Source organism: Oncorhynchus tshawytscha, linkage group LG26 (assembly GCF_018296145.1).
Source record: "Oncorhynchus tshawytscha isolate Ot180627B linkage group LG26, Otsh_v2.0, whole genome shotgun sequence".
NCBI lineage: Eukaryota > Metazoa > Chordata > Actinopteri > Salmoniformes > Salmonidae > Oncorhynchus > Oncorhynchus tshawytscha.
In genome coordinates this window covers 30,585,820-30,607,384 of record NC_056454.1, presented here as the reverse complement: position 1 = coordinate 30,607,384, position 21,565 = coordinate 30,585,820, and the positions used below count along the sequence as shown (strand labels likewise).

Genomic DNA, 21,565 nt, shown 5'->3' with positions numbered 1-21,565 from the left:
TGATGTCCTCAGTCTGCTCTCATGGACTGCCCTCTTCAATTCACACCACATGTTTTCAGTGGGGTTCAGGTTCGGAGACAGAGATGGCCATTGCAAAATGTTGATTTTGTGGACAATTAACCATTTCTTTGTGGATATTGATGTGTGCTTGGGGTTATTGTCTTGCTGGAACATCCACTTACGGCCAAGTTTCAGCCTCCTGGCAGAGGCAACCAGGATTTGGCAAAAATGTTCTGGTACTGTGTAAAATTTGTGATGCCGTTGTCCTTAATAAGTGCCCCAGGACCTGTGGAAGAAAAATAGGCCCACAACATCAAAGACCCCCCCACTATATTTTACAGTAGGTATGGGGTTCTTTTCTGCTCATGCATTCTCATTTTGACGCCAAACCCACCACTGGTGTGCGTGGCGAAAGAGCTCTATTTTCATGTCATCCAACAAATGTAAATGCCTGGAGTTTGCACTTGGACAGCATTTGCACTTGGATTAGAAACAGTGCTTTGATCAGATGACATGAAAATAGAGCTCTCTGGCCACACACGTCAGTGGTGGGTGTGCTGTTGAAATTAGAATGACCTTTTTGAGAGAATAAAAGTTTTACTTGTTATACAAAAATATCTTTCTCTGAGCAATTGTATTAGTATAAAATATAACAAAAAATGTAAGCATACAATATAGCTTAGTATTTGAATAATTTATTTTATAAACAGTTATTTTTGTTCATCTTTATCAAGGGTGTCGATAAGTTCGAACCACACTGTACATCTGGACCTCCTCTCTTGGCTATATACACCTATACATATCTATACCATCTGTCTGTCCCCTGTTTACCGTCATGTACTCCATATACTGTAACAGGCTAGGTTTGAACTTTGAACCCAGGTCATCATCTAATATATATGCAGCAGTTTCATAATAATAGATAGATTTAATCTGATCAATAATAGATTTAATCTGATCAGTGAATAAACATTCCGAAGCAGCATGAAGATTTCCAGAAGCTTTCGAGGATATGAAGCTGAAAGTCTTGGTCTATTTTAATATCTGCCTGTAGGAAAGCCTTGGTCTATTCTAAAGTCTGCCTGTAGGAAAGCCTTGGTCTATTCTAATGTCTGCCTGTAGGAAAGCCTTGGTCTATTCTAATGTCTGCCTGTAGGAAAGCCTTGGTCTATTCTAATGTCTGCCTGTAGGAAAGCCTTGGTCTATTCTAATGTCTGCCTGTAGGAAAGCTTTGGTCTATTCTAATATCTGCCTGTAGGAAAGCCTTGGTCTATTCTAATGTCTGCCTGTAGGAAAGCCTTGGTCTATTCTAATGTCTGCCTGTAGGAAAGCCTTGGTCTATTCTAATATCTGCCTGTAGGAAAGCTTTGGTAGGAACGCTTTGGTCTATTCTAATGTCTGCCTGTAGGAAAGCCTTGGTCTATTCTAATGTCTGCCTGTAGGAAATCCTTGGTCTATTCTAATGTCTGCCTGTAGGAAAGTCTTGGTCTATTCTAATGTCTGCCTGTAGGAATGCTTTGGTCTATTCTAATGTCTTCCTGTAGTACAGCCTTGGTCCTTTATGATTGCCAGTAGGAATGCCTTAGGAAAGCAAAGGAACAGAACAGTGACTAAGATGTGAAATCACGCTCCACTAAACAAACAGGAATTGTATATTACCCACAGAAAATAAACAAACACTGATGACCCTGACCACAAAGAGGTGTGTGTGTGTGTGGGGGGGGGGTGAGAGAGAGAGAGAGAGAGACCACAGGGACTTGGTAGTGCCTGATTTAAAACGAGAATAAAAGTTGATTTAGGATCTGTCAGGAGTTTACAGCTCCATTAAAGCTGAAGAAAACAGTCAATCAACAACCTCGAAGGGCAGCGTGTTCCAAACTCGGCCTCGGGACTCCAAGGGGTACACATTTAGGTTTTTGCCCTAGCACTACACAGCTGATTCAAATAAAATCAAATTGTATTTGCCACATGCGCCGAATAGAACAGGTGTAGTCCTTACAGTGAAATACTTACTTATAAGCCCTTAACCAACAATACAGTTTTAAGAAAAAGAAGTGTTAAGTTTACTAAAATAAACTGAAGTAAAAAAATAATACATTTTAAAAATTAAAGAGCAACAATAATAAACAGTAACGAGGCTATATACGGTAGAGTAACGGTATAGAGTCAATGTGCGAGGGCACAGGTTAGTCGAGGTAATTGAGGTAATGTGTACAGTAAAGTGACTATGCATAGATAATTTTAAAAAGAGTAGCAGCAGCATAAAAATGGGGGGTCAATGCAAATAGTCTGGGTAGCCATTTTGATTAGCTGTTCAGGAGTCTTATAGCTTGGGGGTAGAAGCTGTTAAGAAGCCTTTTGGACCTAGACTTGGCGTTCCGGTACCGCTTGCCGTGCAGTAGCAGAGAGAACAGTCTATGACTGGGGTGGCTGGGGTCTTTAGCAATCTTTAGGGCCTTCCTCTGACACAGCCTGGTATAGAGGTCCTGGATGGCAGGAAGCTTAGTCCCAGTGATGTAATTGGCCGTTCGCATGACCCTCTGTAGTGCCTTGCGGTCGGAGGTTGAGCAGTTGCCATACCAGGCGGTGATGCAACCAATCAGGATGCTCTCGATGGTGCAGCTGTATAACTTTTTGAGGATCTGAGGACACATGTCAAATCTTTTCAGTCTCCTGAGGTAGAGTAGGCATTGGGCGTGCCCTCTTCGCGACTGTCTTGGTGTGTTTGGACCATGTTAGTTCGTTGGTGATGTGGACACCAAGGAACTTGAAGCTCTCAACCTGCTCCACTACAGCCCCGTCAATGAGAATGGGGGCATGTGCAACCCTCCTTTTCCTGTAGTCCACGATCATCTCCTTTATCTTGATCACGTTGAGGGAGAGGTTGTTATCCTGGCACCACACTGCCAGGTCTCTGACCTCCTCCCTATAGACTGACCCGTTGTTGACGGTGATCAGTCCTACCACTGTTGTGTCGTCGGCAAACTTAATGATGGTGTTGGAGTCGTGCTTGGCCATGCACTCAAGGGTGAACAGGAAGCACAGGAAGTACAGGAGGGGACTAAGCATGCACCCCTCCAGGGCCCCCTGTAGGGGATCAGTGTGGCGGATGTATTGTGTTACCTACCCTTACCACCTGGGGGCGGCCCATCAGGAAGTCCAGGATCCAGTTGCAGAGGGAGGTGTTCAGTCCCAGGATCCTTAGCTTCGTGATGAGCTTTGAGGGCGCTATGGTGTTGAACGCTGAGCTGTAGTCAATGAACAGCATTCTCACGTAGGTGTTCCTTTTGTCCAGGTGGGAAAGGGCAGTGTGGAGTGCAATAGAGATTGCATCATCTAGTGATCTCTTGGGTAGATATGCAAATTGGAGTGGTTCTAGGGTTTCTAGGGTTATGGTGTTGATGTGAGCCATGACCAACCTTTCAAAGCACTTAATGGGTACAGACGTGAGTGCTACGGGTCGTCTTTTAGGCAGTTTACCTTGGTGTTCTTGGGCACAGGGAGTATGGTGGTCTGCTTGAATGATCAAAGTTTGATGACATGCCCCCCTTGCATGGCTTCCTTCAGATACAGAAGTAGTATCTGTGTTGTAACTGTGTAGTATCTGTGTGTTCCAGGCATGCTTACCAAAGTTGTGCTGTCAGGCAAAGCCCCCAGTGTCTCAACCAGCAGTACCACCATGTTCCCTCAACCTCACAAAGACCCCACAGGACAGGGTCACCTAGCAACTGCTCTCATCATCGCCATGTCAACCATCTTCATCATGGCCATCGCCATTGTCCTCATCATCATGTTCTACATCCTCAAAGCCAAGCCCAGCGGACAGGGTAACACTCACACACACCCAGACGGCAAGATAACACTCACACACGCACACAGTTACCCAGCTTGGCAGGATCTCTCTCTCTCTCACTCACTCACTCACTCACTCACTCACTCACTCACTCACTCACTCACTCACTCACTCTCATACATACACATACATACATACACACATACTCACACCCAGTGGGCAAGATAACACTCACACACACAGAAACCCAGTGGGCAGGATAACACTCACACACACATACCTGTACACACACACAGTGGACAGGGTAACAATCAGTGTGCACGTACACTAAACTTTCTCTCTCTCTGTGTGTGTTCACAGCATGCTGCTCTGGACAGGTGGTGAAGGCAGTGGAGGCACAGACCAACAAACAGGAGGATAAGAAAGATGTTCCAGGTGAGGCTACATATACACTACACAACACAGACACAACGACACAACACACACACACAGATAGACAACACTACTTAGTTAACAGAAAAACATACTACAGAACACAAACTTTTACTTACAGTACCAGATTTGGACTCAGACATAATCTATTGTCTGGTTTATTAGACTAACATAACGAGATATTCTTAATCTATAGTCTGGTTTATTAGACTAACATAACGAGACATTCATAATCTATAGTCTGGTTTATTAGACTAATAAGGAGATATTCTTAATCTATAGTCTGGTTTATTAGACTAACATAACGAGACATTCTTAATCTATAGTCTGGTTTATTAGACTAATAAAGAGATATTCTTAATCTATAGTCTGGTTTATTAGACTAACATAACGAGACATTCTTAATCTATAGTCTGGTTTATTAGACTAATAAAGAGACATTCTTAATCTATAGTCTGGTTTATTAGACTAACATAAAGAGACATTCTTAATCTATAGTCTGGTTTATTAGACTAATAAAGAGACTAATCTATAGTCTGGTTTACATAAAGAGACATTCTTAATCTATAGTCTGGTTTATTAGACTAACATAACGAGACATTCTTAATCTATAGTCTGGTTTATTAGACTAATAAAGAGATATTCTTAATCTATAGTCTGGTTTATTAGACTAACATAAAGAGACATTCTTAATCTATAGTCTGGTTTATTAGACTAACATAAAGAGACATTCTTAATCTATAGTCTGGTTTATTAGACTAATAAAGTGACATTCTTAATCTATAGTCCGGTTTATTAGACTAATAAAGAGACATTCTTAATCTATAGTCTGGTTTATTAGACTAACACAAAGAGACATTCTTAATCTATAGTCTGGTTTATTAGACTAATAAAGAGATATTCTTAATCTATAGTCTGGTTTATTAGACTAACATAAAGAGACATTCTTAATCTATAGTCTGGTTTATTAGACTAATAAAGAGACATTCTTAATCTATAGTGGGTTTATTAGACTAACATAAAGAGACATTCTTAATCTATAGTCTGGTTTGTTAGACTAATAAAGAGATATTCTTAATCTATAGTCTGGTTTATTAGACTAACATAAAGAGACATTCTTAATCTATAGTCTGGTTTATTAGACTAATAAAGAGACATTCTTAATCTATAGTCTGGTTTATTAGACTAATAAAGAGACATTCTTAATCTATAGTCTGGTTTATTAGACTAATAAAGAGACATTCTTAATCTATAGTCTGGTTTATTAGACTAATAAAGAGACATTCTTAATCTATAGTCTGGTTTATTAGACTAACATAAAGAGACATTCTTAATCTATAGTCTGGTTTATTAGACTAATAAAGAGACATTCTTAATCTATAGTCTGGTTTATTAGACTAATAAAGAGACATTCTTAATCTATAGTCTCGTTTATTAGACTAACATAAGTAGACATTCTTAATCTATAGTCTGGTTTATTAGACTAATAAAGAGACATTCTTAATCTATAGTCTGGTTTATTAGACTAATAAAGAGACATTCTTAATCTTTAGTCTGGTTTATTAGACTAACATAAAGAGACATTCTTAATCTATAGTCTGGTTTATTAGACTAACATAACGAGACATTCATAATCTATAGTCTGGTTTATTAGACTAACATAAAGAGACATTCTTAATCTATAGTCTGGTTTATTAGACTAATAAAGAGACATTCTTAATCTATAGTCTGGTTTATTAGACTAACATAAAGAGACATTCTTAATCTATAGTCTGGTTTATTAGACTAATAAAGAGACATTCTTAATCTATAGTCTGGTTTATTAGACTAATAAAGAGACATTCTTAATCTATAGTCTGGTTTATTAGACTAACATAAAGAGACATTCTTAATCTATAGTCTGGTTTATTAGACTAATAAAGAGACATTCTTAATCTATAGTCTGGTTTATTAGACTAATAAAGAGACATTCTTAATCTATAGTCTGGTTTATTAGACTAATAAAGAGACATTCTTAATCTATAGTCTGGTTTATTAGACTAATAAAGAGACATTCTTAATCTATAGTCTGGTTTATTAGACTAACATAAAGAGACATTCTTAATCTATAGTCTGGTTTATTAGACTAACATAAAGAGACATTCTTAATCTATAGTCTGGTTTATTAGACTAATAAAGAGACATTCTTAATCTATAGTCTGGTTTATTAGACTAATAAAGAGACATTCTTAATCTATAGTCTGGTTTATTAGACTAATAAAGAGACATTCTTAATCTATAGTCTGGTTTATTAGACTAATAAAGAGACATTCTTAATCTATAGTCTGGTTTATTAGACTAATAAAGAGACATTCTTAATCTATAGTCTGGTTTATTAGACTAACATAACGAGACATTCATAATCTATAGTCTGGTTTATTAGACTAACATAACGAGACATTCTTAATCTATAGTCTGGTTTATTAGACGAATAAAGAGACATTCTTAATCTATAGTCTGGTTTATTAGACTAATAAAGAGACATTCTTAATCTATAGTCTGGTTTATTAGACTAACATAAAGTTTATTAGACTAACATAACGAGACATTCATAATCTATAGTCTGGTTTATTAGACTAACATAACGAGACATTCTTAATCTATAGTCTGGTTTATTAGACTAATAAAGAGACATTCTTAATCTATAGTCTGGTTTATTAGACTAATAAAGAGACATTCTTAATCTATAGTCTGGTTTATTAGACTAATAAAGAGACATTCTTAATCTATAGTCTGGTTTATTAGACTAATAAAGAGACATTCTTAATCTATAGTCTGGTTTATTAGACTAATAAAGAGACATTCTTAATCTATAGTCTGGTTTATTAGACTAATAAAGAGACATTCTTAATCTATAGTCTGGTTTATTAGACTAATAAAGAGACATTCTTAATCTATAGTCTGGTTTATTAGACTAACATAAAGAGACATTCTTCATCTATAGTCTGGTTTATTTTACTAATAAAGAGATATTCTTAATCTATAGTCTGGTTTATTAGACTAACATAAAGAGACATTCTTAATCTATAGTCTGGTTTATTAGACTAATAAAGAGATATTCTTAATCTATAGTCTGGTTTATTAGACTAACTTAAAGAGACATTCTTAATCTATAGTCTGGTTTATTAGACTAATAAAGAGACATTCTTAATCTATAGTCTGGTTTATTAGACTAATAAAGAGACATTCTTAATCTATAGTCTGGTTTATTAGACTAACATAACGAGACATTCGTAATCTATAGTCTGGTTTATTAGACTAACATAACGAGACATTCTTAATCTATAGTCTGGTTTATTAGACTAATAAAGAGATATTCTTAATCTATAGTCTGGTTTATTAGACTAACATAAAGAGACATTCTTAATCTATAGTCTGGTTTATTAGACTAACATAAAGAGACATTCTTAATCTATAGTCTGGTTTATTAGACTAATAAAGAGACATTCTTAATCTATAGTCTGGTTTATTAGACTAATAAAGAGACATTCTTAATCTATAGTCTGGTTTATTAGACTAACATAACGAGACATTCATAATCTATAGTCTGGTTTATTAGACTAATTCTTAATCTATAGTCTGGTTTATTAGACTAATAAAAGAGACATTCTTAATCTATAGTCTGGTTTATTAGACTAATAAAGAGACATTCTTAATCTATAGTCTGGTTTATTAGACTAACATAAAGAGACATTCTTAATCTATAGTCTGGTTTATTAGACTAACAAAGAGACATTCTTAATCTATAGTCTGGTTTATTAGACTAATAAAGAGACATTCTTAATCTATAGTCTGGTTTATTAGACTAATAAAGAGACATTCTTAATCTATAGTCTGGTTTATTAGACTAATAAAGAGACATTCTTAATCTATAGTCTGGTTTATTAGACTAATAAAGAGACATTCTTAATCTATAGTCTGGTTTATTAGACTAATAAAGAGACATTCTTAATCTATAGTCTGGTTTATTAGACTAATAAAGAGAGACATTCTTAATCTATAGTCTGGTTTATCCAATAAAGAGACATTCTTAATCTATAGTTTATTAGACTAATAAAGAGACATTCTTAATCTATAGTCTGGTTTATTAGACTAACATAAAGAGACATTCTTAATCTATAGTCTGGTTTATTAGACTAATAAAGAGACATTCTTAATCTATAGTCTGGTTTATTAGACTAATAAAGAGACATTCTTAATCTATAGTCTGGTTTATTAGACTAATAAAGAGACATTCTTAATCTATAGTCTGGTTTATTAGACTAATAAAGAGACATTCTTAATCTATAGTCTGGTTTATTAGACTAACATAAAGAGACATTCTTAATCTATAGTCTGGTTTATTAGACTAACATAAGAGACATTCTTAATCTATAGTCTGGTTTATTAGACTAACATTCTTAATCTATAGAGACATTCTTAATCTATAGTCTGGTTTATTAGACTAACATAATTAGACTAGAGACATTCTTAATCTATAGTCTGGTTTATTAGACTAATAAAGAGACATTCTTAATCTATAGTCTGGTTTATTAGACTAATAAAGAGACATTCTTAATCTATAGTCTGGTTTATTAGACTAATAAAGAGACATTCTTAATCTATAGTCTGGTTTATTAGACTAATAAAGAGACATTCTTAATCTATAGTCTGGTTTATTAGACTAATAAAGAGACATTCTTAATCTATAGTCTGGTTTATTAGACTAACATAAAGAGACATTCTTAATCTATAGTCTGGTTTATTAGACTAATAAAGAGACATTCTTAATCTATAGTCTGGTTTATTAGACTAACATAAAGAGACATTCTTAATCTATAGTCTGGTTTATTAGACTAACATAAATAGAGACATTCTTAATCTATAGTCTGGTTTATTAGACTAACATAAAGAGACATTCTTAATCTATAGTCTGGTTTATTAGACTAATAAAGAGACATTCTTAATCTATAGTCTGGTTTATTAGACTAACATAAAGAGACATTCTTAATCTATAGTCTGGTTTATTAGACTAATAAAGAGACATTCTTAATCTATAGTCTGGTTTATTAGACTAATAAAGAGACATTCTTAATCTATAGTCTGGTTTATTAGACTAATAAAGAGACATTCTTAATCTATAGTCTGGTTTATAAGACTAATAAAGAGACATTCTTAATCTATAGTCTGGTTTATTAGACTAATAAAGAGACATTCTTAATCTATAGTGGGTTTATTAGACTAACATAAAGAGACATTCTTAATCTATAGTCTGGTTTGTTAGACTAATAAAGAGATATTCTTAATCTATAGTCTGGTTTATTAGACTAACATAAAGAGACATTCTTAATCTATAGTCTGGTTTATTAGACTAATAAAGAGACATTCTTAATCTATAGTCTGGTTTATTAGACTAATAAAGAGACATTCTTAATCTATAGTCTGGTTTATTAGACTAATAAAGAGACATTCTTAATCTATAGTCTGGTTTATTAGACTAACATAAGAGACATTCTTAATCTATAGTCTGGTTTATTAGACAACATCATAATCTATAGTCTGGTTTATTAGACTATTTCTTAATCTATAGTCTGGTTTATTAGACTAATAAAGAGACATTCTTAATCTATAGTCTGGTTTATTAGACTAATAAAGAGACATTCTTAATCTATAGTCTGGTTTATTAGACTAATAAAGAGACATTCTTAATCTATAGTCTGGTTTATTAGACTAATAAAGAGACATTCTTAATCTATAGTCTGGTTTATTAGACTAATAAAGAGACATTCTTAATCTATAGTCTGGTTTATTAGACTAACATAAAGAGACATTCTTAATCTATAGTCTGGTTTATTAGACTAATAAAGAGACATTCTTAATCTATAGTCTGGTTTATTAGACTAACATAAAGAGACATTCTTAATCTATAGTCTGGTTTATTAGACTAACATAACGAGACATTCATAATCTATAGTCTGGTTTATTAGACTAACATAACGAGACATTCTTAATCTATAGTCTGGTTTATTAGACTAATAAAGAGACATTCTTAATCTATAGTCTGGTTTATTAGACTAACATAAAGAGACATTCTTAATCTATAGTCTGGTTTATTAGACTAATAAAGAGACATTCTTAATCTATAGTCTGGTTTATTAGACTAATAAAGAGACATTCTTAATCTATAGTCTTGTTTATTAGACTAACATAAAGAGACATTCTTAATCTATAGTCTGGTTTATTAGACTAATAAAGAGACATTCTTAATCTATAGTCTGGTTTATTAGACTAATAAAGAGACATTCTTAATCTATAGTCTGGTTTATTAGACTAATAAAGAGACATTCATAATCTATAGTCTGGTTTATTAGACTAATAAAGAGACATTCTTAATCTATAGTCTGGTTTATTAGACTAATAAAGAGACATTCTTAATCTATAGTCTGGTTTATTAGACTAATAAAGAGATATTCTTAATCTATAGTCTGGTTTATTAGACTAACATAAAGAGACATTCTTAATCTATAGTCTGGTTTATTAGACTAATAAAGAGATATTCTTAATCTATAGTCTGGTTTATTAGACTAACATAAAGAGACATTCTTAATCTATAGTCTGGTTTATTAGACTAATAAAGAGACATTCTTAATCTATAGTCTGGTTTATTAGACTAACAAAAGAGACATTCTTAATCTATAGTCTGGTTTATTAGACTAATAAAGAGACATTCTTAATCTACAGTCTGGTTTATTAGACTAACATAACGAGACATTCATAATCTATAGTCTGGTTTATTAGACTAACATAACGAGACATTCTTAATCTATAGTCTGGTTTATTAGACGAATAAAGAGACATTCTTAATCTATAGTCTGGTTTATTAGACTAATAAAGAGACATTCTTAATCTATAGTCTGGTTTATTAGACTAATAAAGAGACATTCTTAATCTATAGTCTGGTTTATTAGACTAATAAAGAGGCAATTCTTAATCTATAGTCTGGTTTATTAGACTAACATAAAGAGACATTCTTAATCTATAGTCTGGTTTATTAGACTAATAAAGAGACATTCTTAATCTATAGTCTGGTTTATTAGACTAATAAAGAGACATTCTTAATCTATAGTCTGGTTTATTAGACTAATAAGTCTGGTTTATTAGACTAATAAAGAGACATTCTTAATCTATAGTCTGGTTTATTAGACTAATAAAGAGACATTCTTAATCTATAGTCTGGTTTATTAGACTAATAAAGAGACATTCTTAATCTATAGTCTGGTTTATTAGACTAATAAAGAGACATTCTTAATCTATAGTCTGGTTTATTAGACTAATAAAGAGACATTCTTAATCTATAGTCTGGTTTATTAGACTAACATAAAGAGACATTCTTAATCTATAGTCTGGTTTATTAGACTAACATAAAGAGACATTCTTAATCTATAGTCTGGTTTATTAGACTAATAAAGAGACATTCTTAATCTATAGTCTGGTTTATTAGACTAATAAAGAGATATTCTTAATCTATAGTCTGGTTTATTAGACTAATAAAGAGACATTCTTAATCTATAGTCTTGTTAATTAGACTAACATATAGAGACATTCTTAATCTATAGTCTGGTTTATTAGACTAATAAAGAGACATTCTTAATCTATAGTCTGGTTTATTAGACTAATAAAGAGACATTCTTAATCTATAGTCTGGTTTATTAGACTAATAAAGAGACATTCTTAATCTATAGTCTGGTTTATTAGACTAATAAAGAGACATTCTTAATCTATAGTGGGTTTATTAGACTAATAAAGAGACATTCTTAATCTATAGTGGGTTTATTAGACTAACATAAAGAGACATTCTTAATCTATAGTCTGGTTTATTAGACTAATAAAGAGATATTCTTAATCTATAGTCTGGTTTATTAGACTAATAAAGAGACATTCTTAATCTATAGTCTGGTTTATTAGACTAATAAAGAGACATTCTTAATCTATAGTCTGGTTTATTAGACTAACATAAAGAGACATTCTTAATCTATAGTCTGGTTTATTAGACTAATAAAGAGACATTCTTAATCTATAGTCTGGTTTATTAGACTAATAAAGAGACATTCTTAATCTATAGTCTGGTTTATTAGACTAATAAAGAGACATTCTTAATCTATAGTCTGGTTTATTAGACTAATAAAGAGACATTCTTAATCTATAGTCTGGTTTATTAGACTAACATAAAGAGACATTCTTAATCTATAGTCTGGTTTATTAGACTAATAAAGAGACATTCTTAATCTATAGTCTGGTTTATTAGACTAATAAAGAGACATTCTTAATCTATAGTCTGGTTTATTAGACTAATAAAGAGACATTCTTAATCTATAGTCTGGTTTATTAGACTAATAAAGAGACATTCTTAATCTATAGTCTGGTTTATTAGACTAACATAAAGAGACATTCTTAATCTATAGTCTGGTTTATTAGACTAATAAAGAGATATTCTTAATCTATAGTCTGGTTTATTAGACTAACATAAAGAGACATTCTTAATCTATAGTCTGGTTTATTAGACTAATAAAGAGACATTCTTAATCTATAGTCTGGTTTATTAGACTAACATAAAGAGACATTCTTAATCTATAGTCTGGTTTATTAGACTAATAAAGAGATATTCTTAATCTATAGTCTGGTTTATTAGACTAACATAAAGAGACATTCTTAATCTATAGTCTGGTTTATTAGACTAACATAAAGAGACATTCTTAATCTATAGTCTGGTTTATTAGACTAATAAAGAGACATTCTTAATCTATAGTCTGGTTTATTAGACTAATAAAGAGACATTCTTAATCTATAGTCTGGTTTATTAGACTAATAAAGAGACATTCTTAATCTATAGTCTGGTTTATTAGACTAATAAAGAGACAATTCTTAATCTATAGTCTGGTTTATTAGACTAACATAAAGAGACATTCTTAATCTATAGTCTGGTTTATTAGACTAATAAAGAGACATTCTTATTCTATAGTCTGGTTTATTAGACTAATAAAGAGACATTCTTAATCTATAGTCTGGTTTATTAGACTAATAAAGAGGCAATTCTTAATCTATAGTCTGGTTTATTAGACTAATAAAGAGACATTCTTAATCTATAGTCTGGTTTATTAGACTAATAAAGAGACATTCTTAATCTATAGTCTGGTTTATTAGACTAATAAAGAGACATTCTTAATCTATAGTCTGGTTTATTAGACTAATAAAGAGACATTCTTAATCTATAGTCTGGTTTATTAGACTAATAAAGAGACATTCTTAATCTATAGTCTGGTTTATTAGACTAATAAAGAGACATTCTTAATCTATAGTCTGGTTTATTAGACTAATAAAGAGACATTCTTAATCTATAGTCTGGTTTATTAGACTAACATAAAGAGACATTCTTAATCTATAGTCTGGTTTATTAGACTAATAAAGAGATATTCTTAATCTATAGTCTGGTTTATTAGACTAATAAAGAGACATTCTTAATCTATAGTCTGGTTTATTAGACTAATAAAGAGATATTCTTAATCTATAGTCTGGTTTACTAGACTAATAAAGAGACATTCTTAATCTATAGTCTGGTTTATTAGACTAATAAAGAGACATTCTTAATCTATAGTCTGGTTTATTAGACTAATAAAGAGACATTCTTAATCTATAGTCTGGTTTATTAGACTAATAAAGAGACATTCTTAATCTATAGTCTGGTTTATTAGACTAATAAAGAGATATTCTTAATCTATAGTCTGGTTTATTAGACTAACATAAAGAGACATTCTTAATCTATAGTCTGGTTTATTAGACTAACATAAAGAGACATTCTTAATCTATAGTCTGGTTTATTAGACTAATAAAGAGACATTCTTAATCTATAGTCTGGTTTATTAGACTAATAAAGAGATATTCTTAATCTATAGTCTGGTTTATTAGACTAATAAAGAGACATTCTTAATCTATAGTCTGGTTTATTAGACTAATAAAGAGACATTCTTAATCTATAGTCTGGTTTATTAGACTAATAAAGAGACATTCTTAATCTATAGTCTGGTTTATTAGACTAATAAAGAGACATTCTTAATCTATAGTCTGGTTTATTAGACTAACATAAAGAGACATTCTTAATCTATAGTCTGGTTTATTAGACTAATAAAAGAGACATTCTTAATCTATAGTCTGGTTTATTAGACTAACATAAAGAGACATTCTTAATCTATAGTCTGGTTTATTAGACTAACATAAGTAGACATTCTTAATCTATAGTCTGGTTTATTAGACTAATAAAGAGACATTCTTAATCTATAGTCTGGTTTATTAGACTAACATAAAGAGACATTCTTAATCTATAGTCTGGTTTATTAGACTAACATAAAGAGACATTCTTAATCTATAGTCTGGTTTATTAGACTAATAAAGAGACATTCTTAATCTATAGTCTGGTTTATTAGACTAATAAAGAGACATTCTTAATCTACAGTCTGGTTTATTAGACTAATAAAGAGACATTCTCATACCTGATGGCTGTCTGTCATGCCTGGGGTCTGTGGGTTTGACACTGTGTGTGTGTGTGTGTGTGTGTGTGTGTGTGGTTGACAATGGTGAGGAGTACATTCCATGTGCAGTGAGCGCAGCATGGTGGAATGTTTAGATTAGACTGTGGCGCTAGCTCTAGGCCGTCAGTGTTCCCCTCGCACTAACCAGAATGTTAGTCGCACTAACAACCGACTGACTCCTTCAGGGGTTATCAACCTCATGATAATATACCTACTGTCATCTCACATAGGCCTACCATTTACCTCCAGTACGGTAATAGTTATACATATAGTCCTTTAGGTTTAGGAATCAAACCTGCGTGTTTGGGTTTGCAAATTAAAAGAATCACAAACATAAGTGTTTTATTCTTAAAACTGAATGTCTGTTTACATTTTTTCTGTGTATTGGTGAAAGCATACTGTATCGTGTGTGTATGTTTTGGGGAAAGTGTGCGTGCATGTGTGTGCATTAAGCAGCTGTCTCATAAGTCTCTATGATTGACATTTCCGGTAGAGCTGGGAGCTATGAGTCTGTCTGAGACGTCTCTGAGGCGTACACCATCTAGGCTGACAGTGCCAGACACTTATAGGCTTTAAACTTTGATATGATTGCATTTGAACACTAGTCATGTTAATTGATTTATTTTGAAAATAATGGGCCCTTTATGCCCCAGGTTATTTTGATGATAATTTCTGACTTTTACCAGAATTAAAAGAACTGTGGGAGAAATAACATTTGATTTACAAAATATGTTTTCTTTCTTTCAGACAATGTTGTAATTTTCTCCGAAAAGGATGAATTTGACAAACTCAAACCTACGCCTCCGAAGACGGTGAAAAGGTAAGGTAACCTGATCACCTGCACACATGACAAATATCAAACACACAAACAGACACAATGCAATGGTTACCAATATCACTAAGATCATGTGTTTGGGGGGTCTGCAAGCTTGTTTATGTGCATGTCTGAGTTGCGTAGGGGTTGTGTACACTGTAAAACCAAATGTTTAGAATCTGAACCTGTCAAGGTATTTTTAATTTCTATGAAAACGCATCACAGAGTAGATTGAAAACATGTTTATTCTCTGTAAGACTTTTTAAATACATGAACACGTTTATTCAGCACAAGGCATTTAGGTTTTAAACGCTAAACACTGGGGCTGTTGTTTTAACACTGTAGGGTGTAAAGCCGTATTTGCACATTTCCCAGCATGCCTTTCGAATGAATGTGAGAGATTCTGACCCTTGACTGTGTTTGTTAGTAACAGAGACATAGTTGTTGCATTCAATAATTTCACCAAGTGACTGCCTAAGTGAATGTGTTTGAATTCAAAGTAAACCCTTTATCACCACATGTTGCATGTTTCATAAAGCCTTTAGTTACGGCCTAGTTATCCTCAACATTGTGGTCTGAAAATCCTGGCTCATGGGCCACATCAGACCTATATACACTCATGTAAACATGGATAGACACAGACGATGTGTTTGTTTCATACAGTATCACAAGTCACATGTACACACAATATGCTGGTTTTTGAAGTGATTTGTAATTCCTTCCTCCAGCCAGAGGGAGGATATCCATTAATTGGAATATTTTAATCAGCCACAACCTGCACTCAGAATGGCTGCTATGGTGAAGGACTTAACAAACAAGACTACCTAAACCACGTGTCAAACTCATTCCATGGAGGGGCAGAGTGTGTGAAGGTTTTCACTTGATTGATGAATTAAGGTCACTAATTAGTAAGAAACTCCCCTCACTTGGTTGTCTAGGGCTTACTTGAAAGTAAAAACAAAAATAGCAGACCCTAGGCCCTCCATGGAATGAGTTTGACACCCCTGACCTAAACCATCTAAACTGGAACAACTATCTCAGTAACTGGTGCAATAAATCCAACCTCTTACAGATTGGATTAGTTTAGAAACAGTTATTTAAATTATTTATCTTTGTATAGTATAAGATAAATGAATCAGTCAATATGCATGAGTAAACATAGATATTGAAACAAACTATTCTAAAGAGCAACCTACAACAAAGCATTCTGGGAAATATGATAATGAGGCCCTTCCCACATCTTTTTCACTCAGAGTTAACGGAAATGAACTCAACACGGTTGAGTAACAACACCACCACTTGATTTAAAATATTTCTTGAGTCAAATGTCCTGTTCAGTGCTGAAATGTAGGTAAGGTGACAGACATTCCTAACACTGATCTGAATTTAAAGCAAATAAAGTCACATCAATTTCTAATGACTAATGTCATTCTAAACAGTGGTTAAAACCCTAGTGGTTAAAATCTGAACACTAAGGAGATATGGGTGTTCTCGTGGTTGGAAACTGACTGGAAAGAAACAGACTTTCATGTTTAATCAAGCATTCTAAACGCCTGTGTTTAAGATGAGAACACTTATTGGCAGTTCTAAATGCCTAATGTTTCAGTTTTAAACACTGATGTTTAGGTTATGAACGTGTCACATGCTTCCTGGCTTTACAGTGTAGTGGTTGACTGGGGGCCTCACAGACAGAGGTTCTTTTATCTGTTTTTCCGAATCTGCCTGTAATTAGACTACCACAGGACAAGTCACTGCAGCAGAGCATCGCTGCCAGCCCTTTTAGTGGGGAGACAGTGTGTGTGTGTCCCCTTGCGTGGGCATGGAAAAAACAAGTTCACTTGAGGATTTTTGAGTGATTATGTGGCTTTGGAGGGTGAGGTAGCTGAGCACAGATTGGCCCTGGAGGAGGGGAGGGAAAGTGGAGTGGGGGATGAATATAAAGAGAGCGAGGGGAAGGTGGGTAGGAGAGAGAGGCAAAGAGAGGTGAGGAAAGATTGGGGGTAAAGAGAGAGAGAGATAATTACTCTATAGTGCAGCCAAACCACCAGGTGGATGACAGCTCCTCGCCCTTCCCCTTTCTGTCCTCTGCTCTCTTTCCCCCTCTCTCCTTTCTTCAGTCTCAACCCCACAATCGCAGACAATGAAGCCTTATTCATTATGACAGACGGCAATGAGAACAGACATATACACTCACGTAAACATGGATAGACACAGACGATGTGTTTTTCATACAGTGTCACATGTGCACACACTGTATATGGTCTGTATGAACAAGTTACATGTCAACACACACATTAACATTAGCATTACATCACCTAGCTAGACTCACCAGAGGTAAACAGTGTGGCTAACTGCATTCCAGAGGATGTGCTAACTCACTGTCTTAGCTTCCAGAGTGGGTGTAGGGTGACTGAGAAACAATGCGTGTGTGTGTTCGCGCGTGTGTACGTGCACACATGTAAAAACAATCTCTGAGAATCTTTGTCAACAAGGTGTTTTTGGGAGAAAGTCCCAGTGTTACACACTGTCAGTGGCGTTCTGTGGAACCACAGCTAAATATGCAAGCTAAAACAAGAGGCTACTCACAGTGTAACAATTAGGCTGAAGCTACATAACATTAGCATAACTAGACACAGCTAAATATCAGTTGAAAAGGTCATGAAGGCTTAGTGTTATAATGCTGACTGATATGGAGATTTGACAACTCAGCTTGATTTTCTCTCTCCTCCCCCAGTGAGAATGATGCATCGTCAGAGAACGAGCAGCTGTTGAGTCGTAGTATGGATAGTGATGAGGAGGCAGCCTTGGAGAGGCAGGGGGCAGCTGATCCTAACCCCAGCCTCTGTCTCCTGAACCTGGGAACCAAGCCGGACCACTGCCTGCTTTCCCTGGGGCTCCTCAACAAGGATAAGACTGGATCCAACCCCACCAGCCCTATCAACGCTAACAACATTAGCAATAGCAATGCAAACATCATCAATAACAACAACAAGGCTACAGGGGTGAGAGAGATCAGTCATTCACAACCAACTATGTACTTTTACAATATATTGCGATGTAATTACTTTGTAACTTACTTTACCTTTCTCTCTGTCTCTTCCTATAGATTCAGAGCCGGAGGAAAAAGATCCTGGATCTGTATGCTAGAGCCTGCAATGTGGCTGAGGGTGAGAACTCACACGTACACCCCCAGGTTTCAGCCCTATACAACTGCCTTTCGGCTGGTTTCAGCCCTATAGAACTGCCCTTCGACTGGTTTCAGCCCTATAGGACTGCCCTTCGACTGGTTTCAGCCCTATAGAACTGCCCTTCGACTGGTTTCAGACCTATAGAACTGCCCTTCGACTGGTTTCAGCCCTATAGAACTGCCCTTCGACTGGTTTCAGCCCTATAGAACTGCCCTTCGACTGGTTTCAGCCCTATAGAACTACCCTTCGACTGGTTTCAGCCCTATAGAACTGCCCTTCGACTGGTTTCAGCCCTATAGAACTGCCCTTCGACTGGTTTCAGCCCTATAGAACTGCCCTTCGACTGGTTTCAGCCCTACAGAACTGCCCTTCGGCTGGTTTCAGCCCTATAGAACTTCAAACACAAGGCCAACGGGCCGTTTCCGGCCCGCCCGTGATACATTTCTACATTCCGGCCCGCGCAATGATTTGGGTTGTCAATTAATTTTGAGTGCAACATACAGCAATGCTGCATTCAACCGCATCGCTGATCCATTCATTGCAAAACATTTTTTAACATGTTTTAAGTTTAAATGTTACAACAACCTAGCTAGGTTTTTGTTATTTTGGGTTATTAAATAGGCTACTTTTTGATTAGAGTCGCAGTATATTATGCACATCTGCATAGCAGCAAAGTCTGGACAAATATTATTTATCTCATCTTTTGTTTTAATATGTTAAAATGATATATACAGCATCCTTTGTACGTAAGTGGACATTTTAAACAGCCATATCCTTTCTAATAAAACAATGGCCAATTATTTTGTAAAAACAAACATAGTAGGCTCTGTCTGGCCTGCGAATTCCTTGTGTTTTTTCAATGTGGCCCTTTTATAATGTGTGTACCACCCCTGCTATAGAAGTACTCTTCGACTGTTTAGCGAAGGAATCTTGTATGCTGATCTCTAGCCACAACACACACATCCTAACCCTCCCTCTCCCTTCCTCTCCCCAGGTCTAAGTCCTACAGAACTACCATTTGACTGTCTGGAGAAGGCCAGTCGGATGCTGAGCTCCTCCTACAGTAGCGAGGCAGCCGTAGTGAAGACCTGGAGACACCTGGCAGAGAGCTTTGGCCTGAAGAGGGATGAGATCGGAGGAATGAGTGACGGCCTGCAGCTGTTTGAGAGGATCAGTACAGCCGGATACAGCATCCCAGACCTGCTCACCAGACTGGTGCAGATAGAGAGACTGGATGCTGTGGAGTCACTATGTTCTGATGTACTGGGAGGAGGAGATACAAACACTGTCCCTCTGTCCTCACCACGGTGTGCAAGCGTCTGACTCATATACACACTAATGTTCACACACATTCCTATACACACATGCAATAGATGCATGTGCATATACCCGCACATACATTCAGAAACAACCAGTTTTAGCCCTCAACATGAAGAATGCCAGCAGGCCTCTCCAGATCTCAAATCTCTCTCCTCCTCGTCTCTCTGTCTTCCTCTGGCAATGGACTGGCAATTAACCTTGCTCGACAAAAGCTTTTTATAACCTTCTTTAACATTTTTGCTTTTGTTTACATAGATCACATGTAGGACATTTCATAATATCAGATTTTAAAAATGGCATAATGGACCTCTGCCAGGACCCCTGTGGCCCCAGACCCTCTATTACCCAGCAGCGGTCAGCTGCTGCTACTGGCTCTAATTGGTTATCGTGTGGCGGTCTGGTATAATAGTGTTGTGGTTCACAGTCGAGACTTTCAGCACCTAATTAACCACTAAAACCAATGAACCAGTAAAGACCAGATGCCAGAGACTATTAAAGAGACTGCTAACAGACTAGGCCTACTGCAGCCTGAGGAATGCAGGGAGACAGAACTCCAGGAGACCCAGCACTGAGCAACGCTATGGTCAGCCGGGCTCTGACACTATGCTGGGTGATTCCACAGGATGGCAGCCATTTTGTGCCAAAAAGCTCAGCACATACAGTGGGGAGAACAAGTATTTGATACACTGCCGATTTTGCAGGTTTTCCTACTTACAAAGAATGTAGAGGTCTGTAGATTTTTATCATAGGTACACTTCAACTGTGAGAGACAGAATCTAAAACAAAAATCCAGAAAATCATATTGTATGATTTTTAAGGAATTAATTTGCATTTTATTGCATGACATAAGTATTTGATACATCAGAAAAGCAGAACTTAATATTTGGTACAGAAACCTTTGTTTGCAATTATAGAGATCATAATTATAGAGACCTGTAGTTCTTGACCAGGTTTGCACACACTGCAGCAGGGATTTTGGCCCACTCCTCCATATAGACCTTCTCCAGATCCTTCAGGTTTCTGGGCTGTCGCTGGGCAATACAGACTTTCAGCTCCCTCCAAAGATTTTCTATTGGGTTCAGGTCTGGAGACTGGCTAGGCCACTCCAGGACCTTGAGATGCTTCTTACGGAACCACTCCTTAGTTGCCCTGGCTGTGTGTTTTGGGTCGTTGTCATGCTGGAAGACCCAGCCACGACCCATCTTCAATGCTCTTACTGAAGGAAGGAGGTTGTTGGCCAAGACCTTGCGATACATGGCCCCCATCCATCCTCCCCTCAATACGGTGCAGTCGTCTTGTCCCCTTTGCAAAAAAGCATCCCCAATAATGATGTTTCCACCTCCATGCTTCACGGTTGGGATGGTGTTCTTGGGGTTGTACTCATCCTTCTTCTTCCTCCAAACACGGCGAGTGGAGT

General features: G+C 35.5%; 1 protein-coding gene across 2 annotated transcripts in view; it reads left to right on the top strand.

Moving 5' to 3' along the window:
* edar (ectodysplasin A receptor) overlaps window positions 1–20,872 on the top strand; it is a 64,536-nt gene extending 43,664 nt beyond the window's left edge. For both annotated transcript variants that reach the window (XM_042306871.1, XM_042306870.1), the window contains exons 6-11: window positions 3,618–3,827; window positions 4,154–4,228; window positions 15,574–15,646; window positions 18,375–18,642; window positions 18,747–18,807; window positions 19,823–20,872. In XM_042306871.1, the coding sequence (XP_042162805.1) occupies window positions 3,618–3,827; window positions 4,154–4,228; window positions 15,574–15,646; window positions 18,375–18,642; window positions 18,747–18,807; window positions 19,823–20,151 (1,016 nt within the window). In that variant the 3' untranslated portion in view covers window positions 20,152–20,872. The remainder of the gene's footprint in view (window positions 1–3,617; window positions 3,828–4,153; window positions 4,229–15,573; window positions 15,647–18,374; window positions 18,643–18,746; window positions 18,808–19,822) is intronic.
* Window positions 20,873–21,565: the final 693 nt, after the last annotated feature.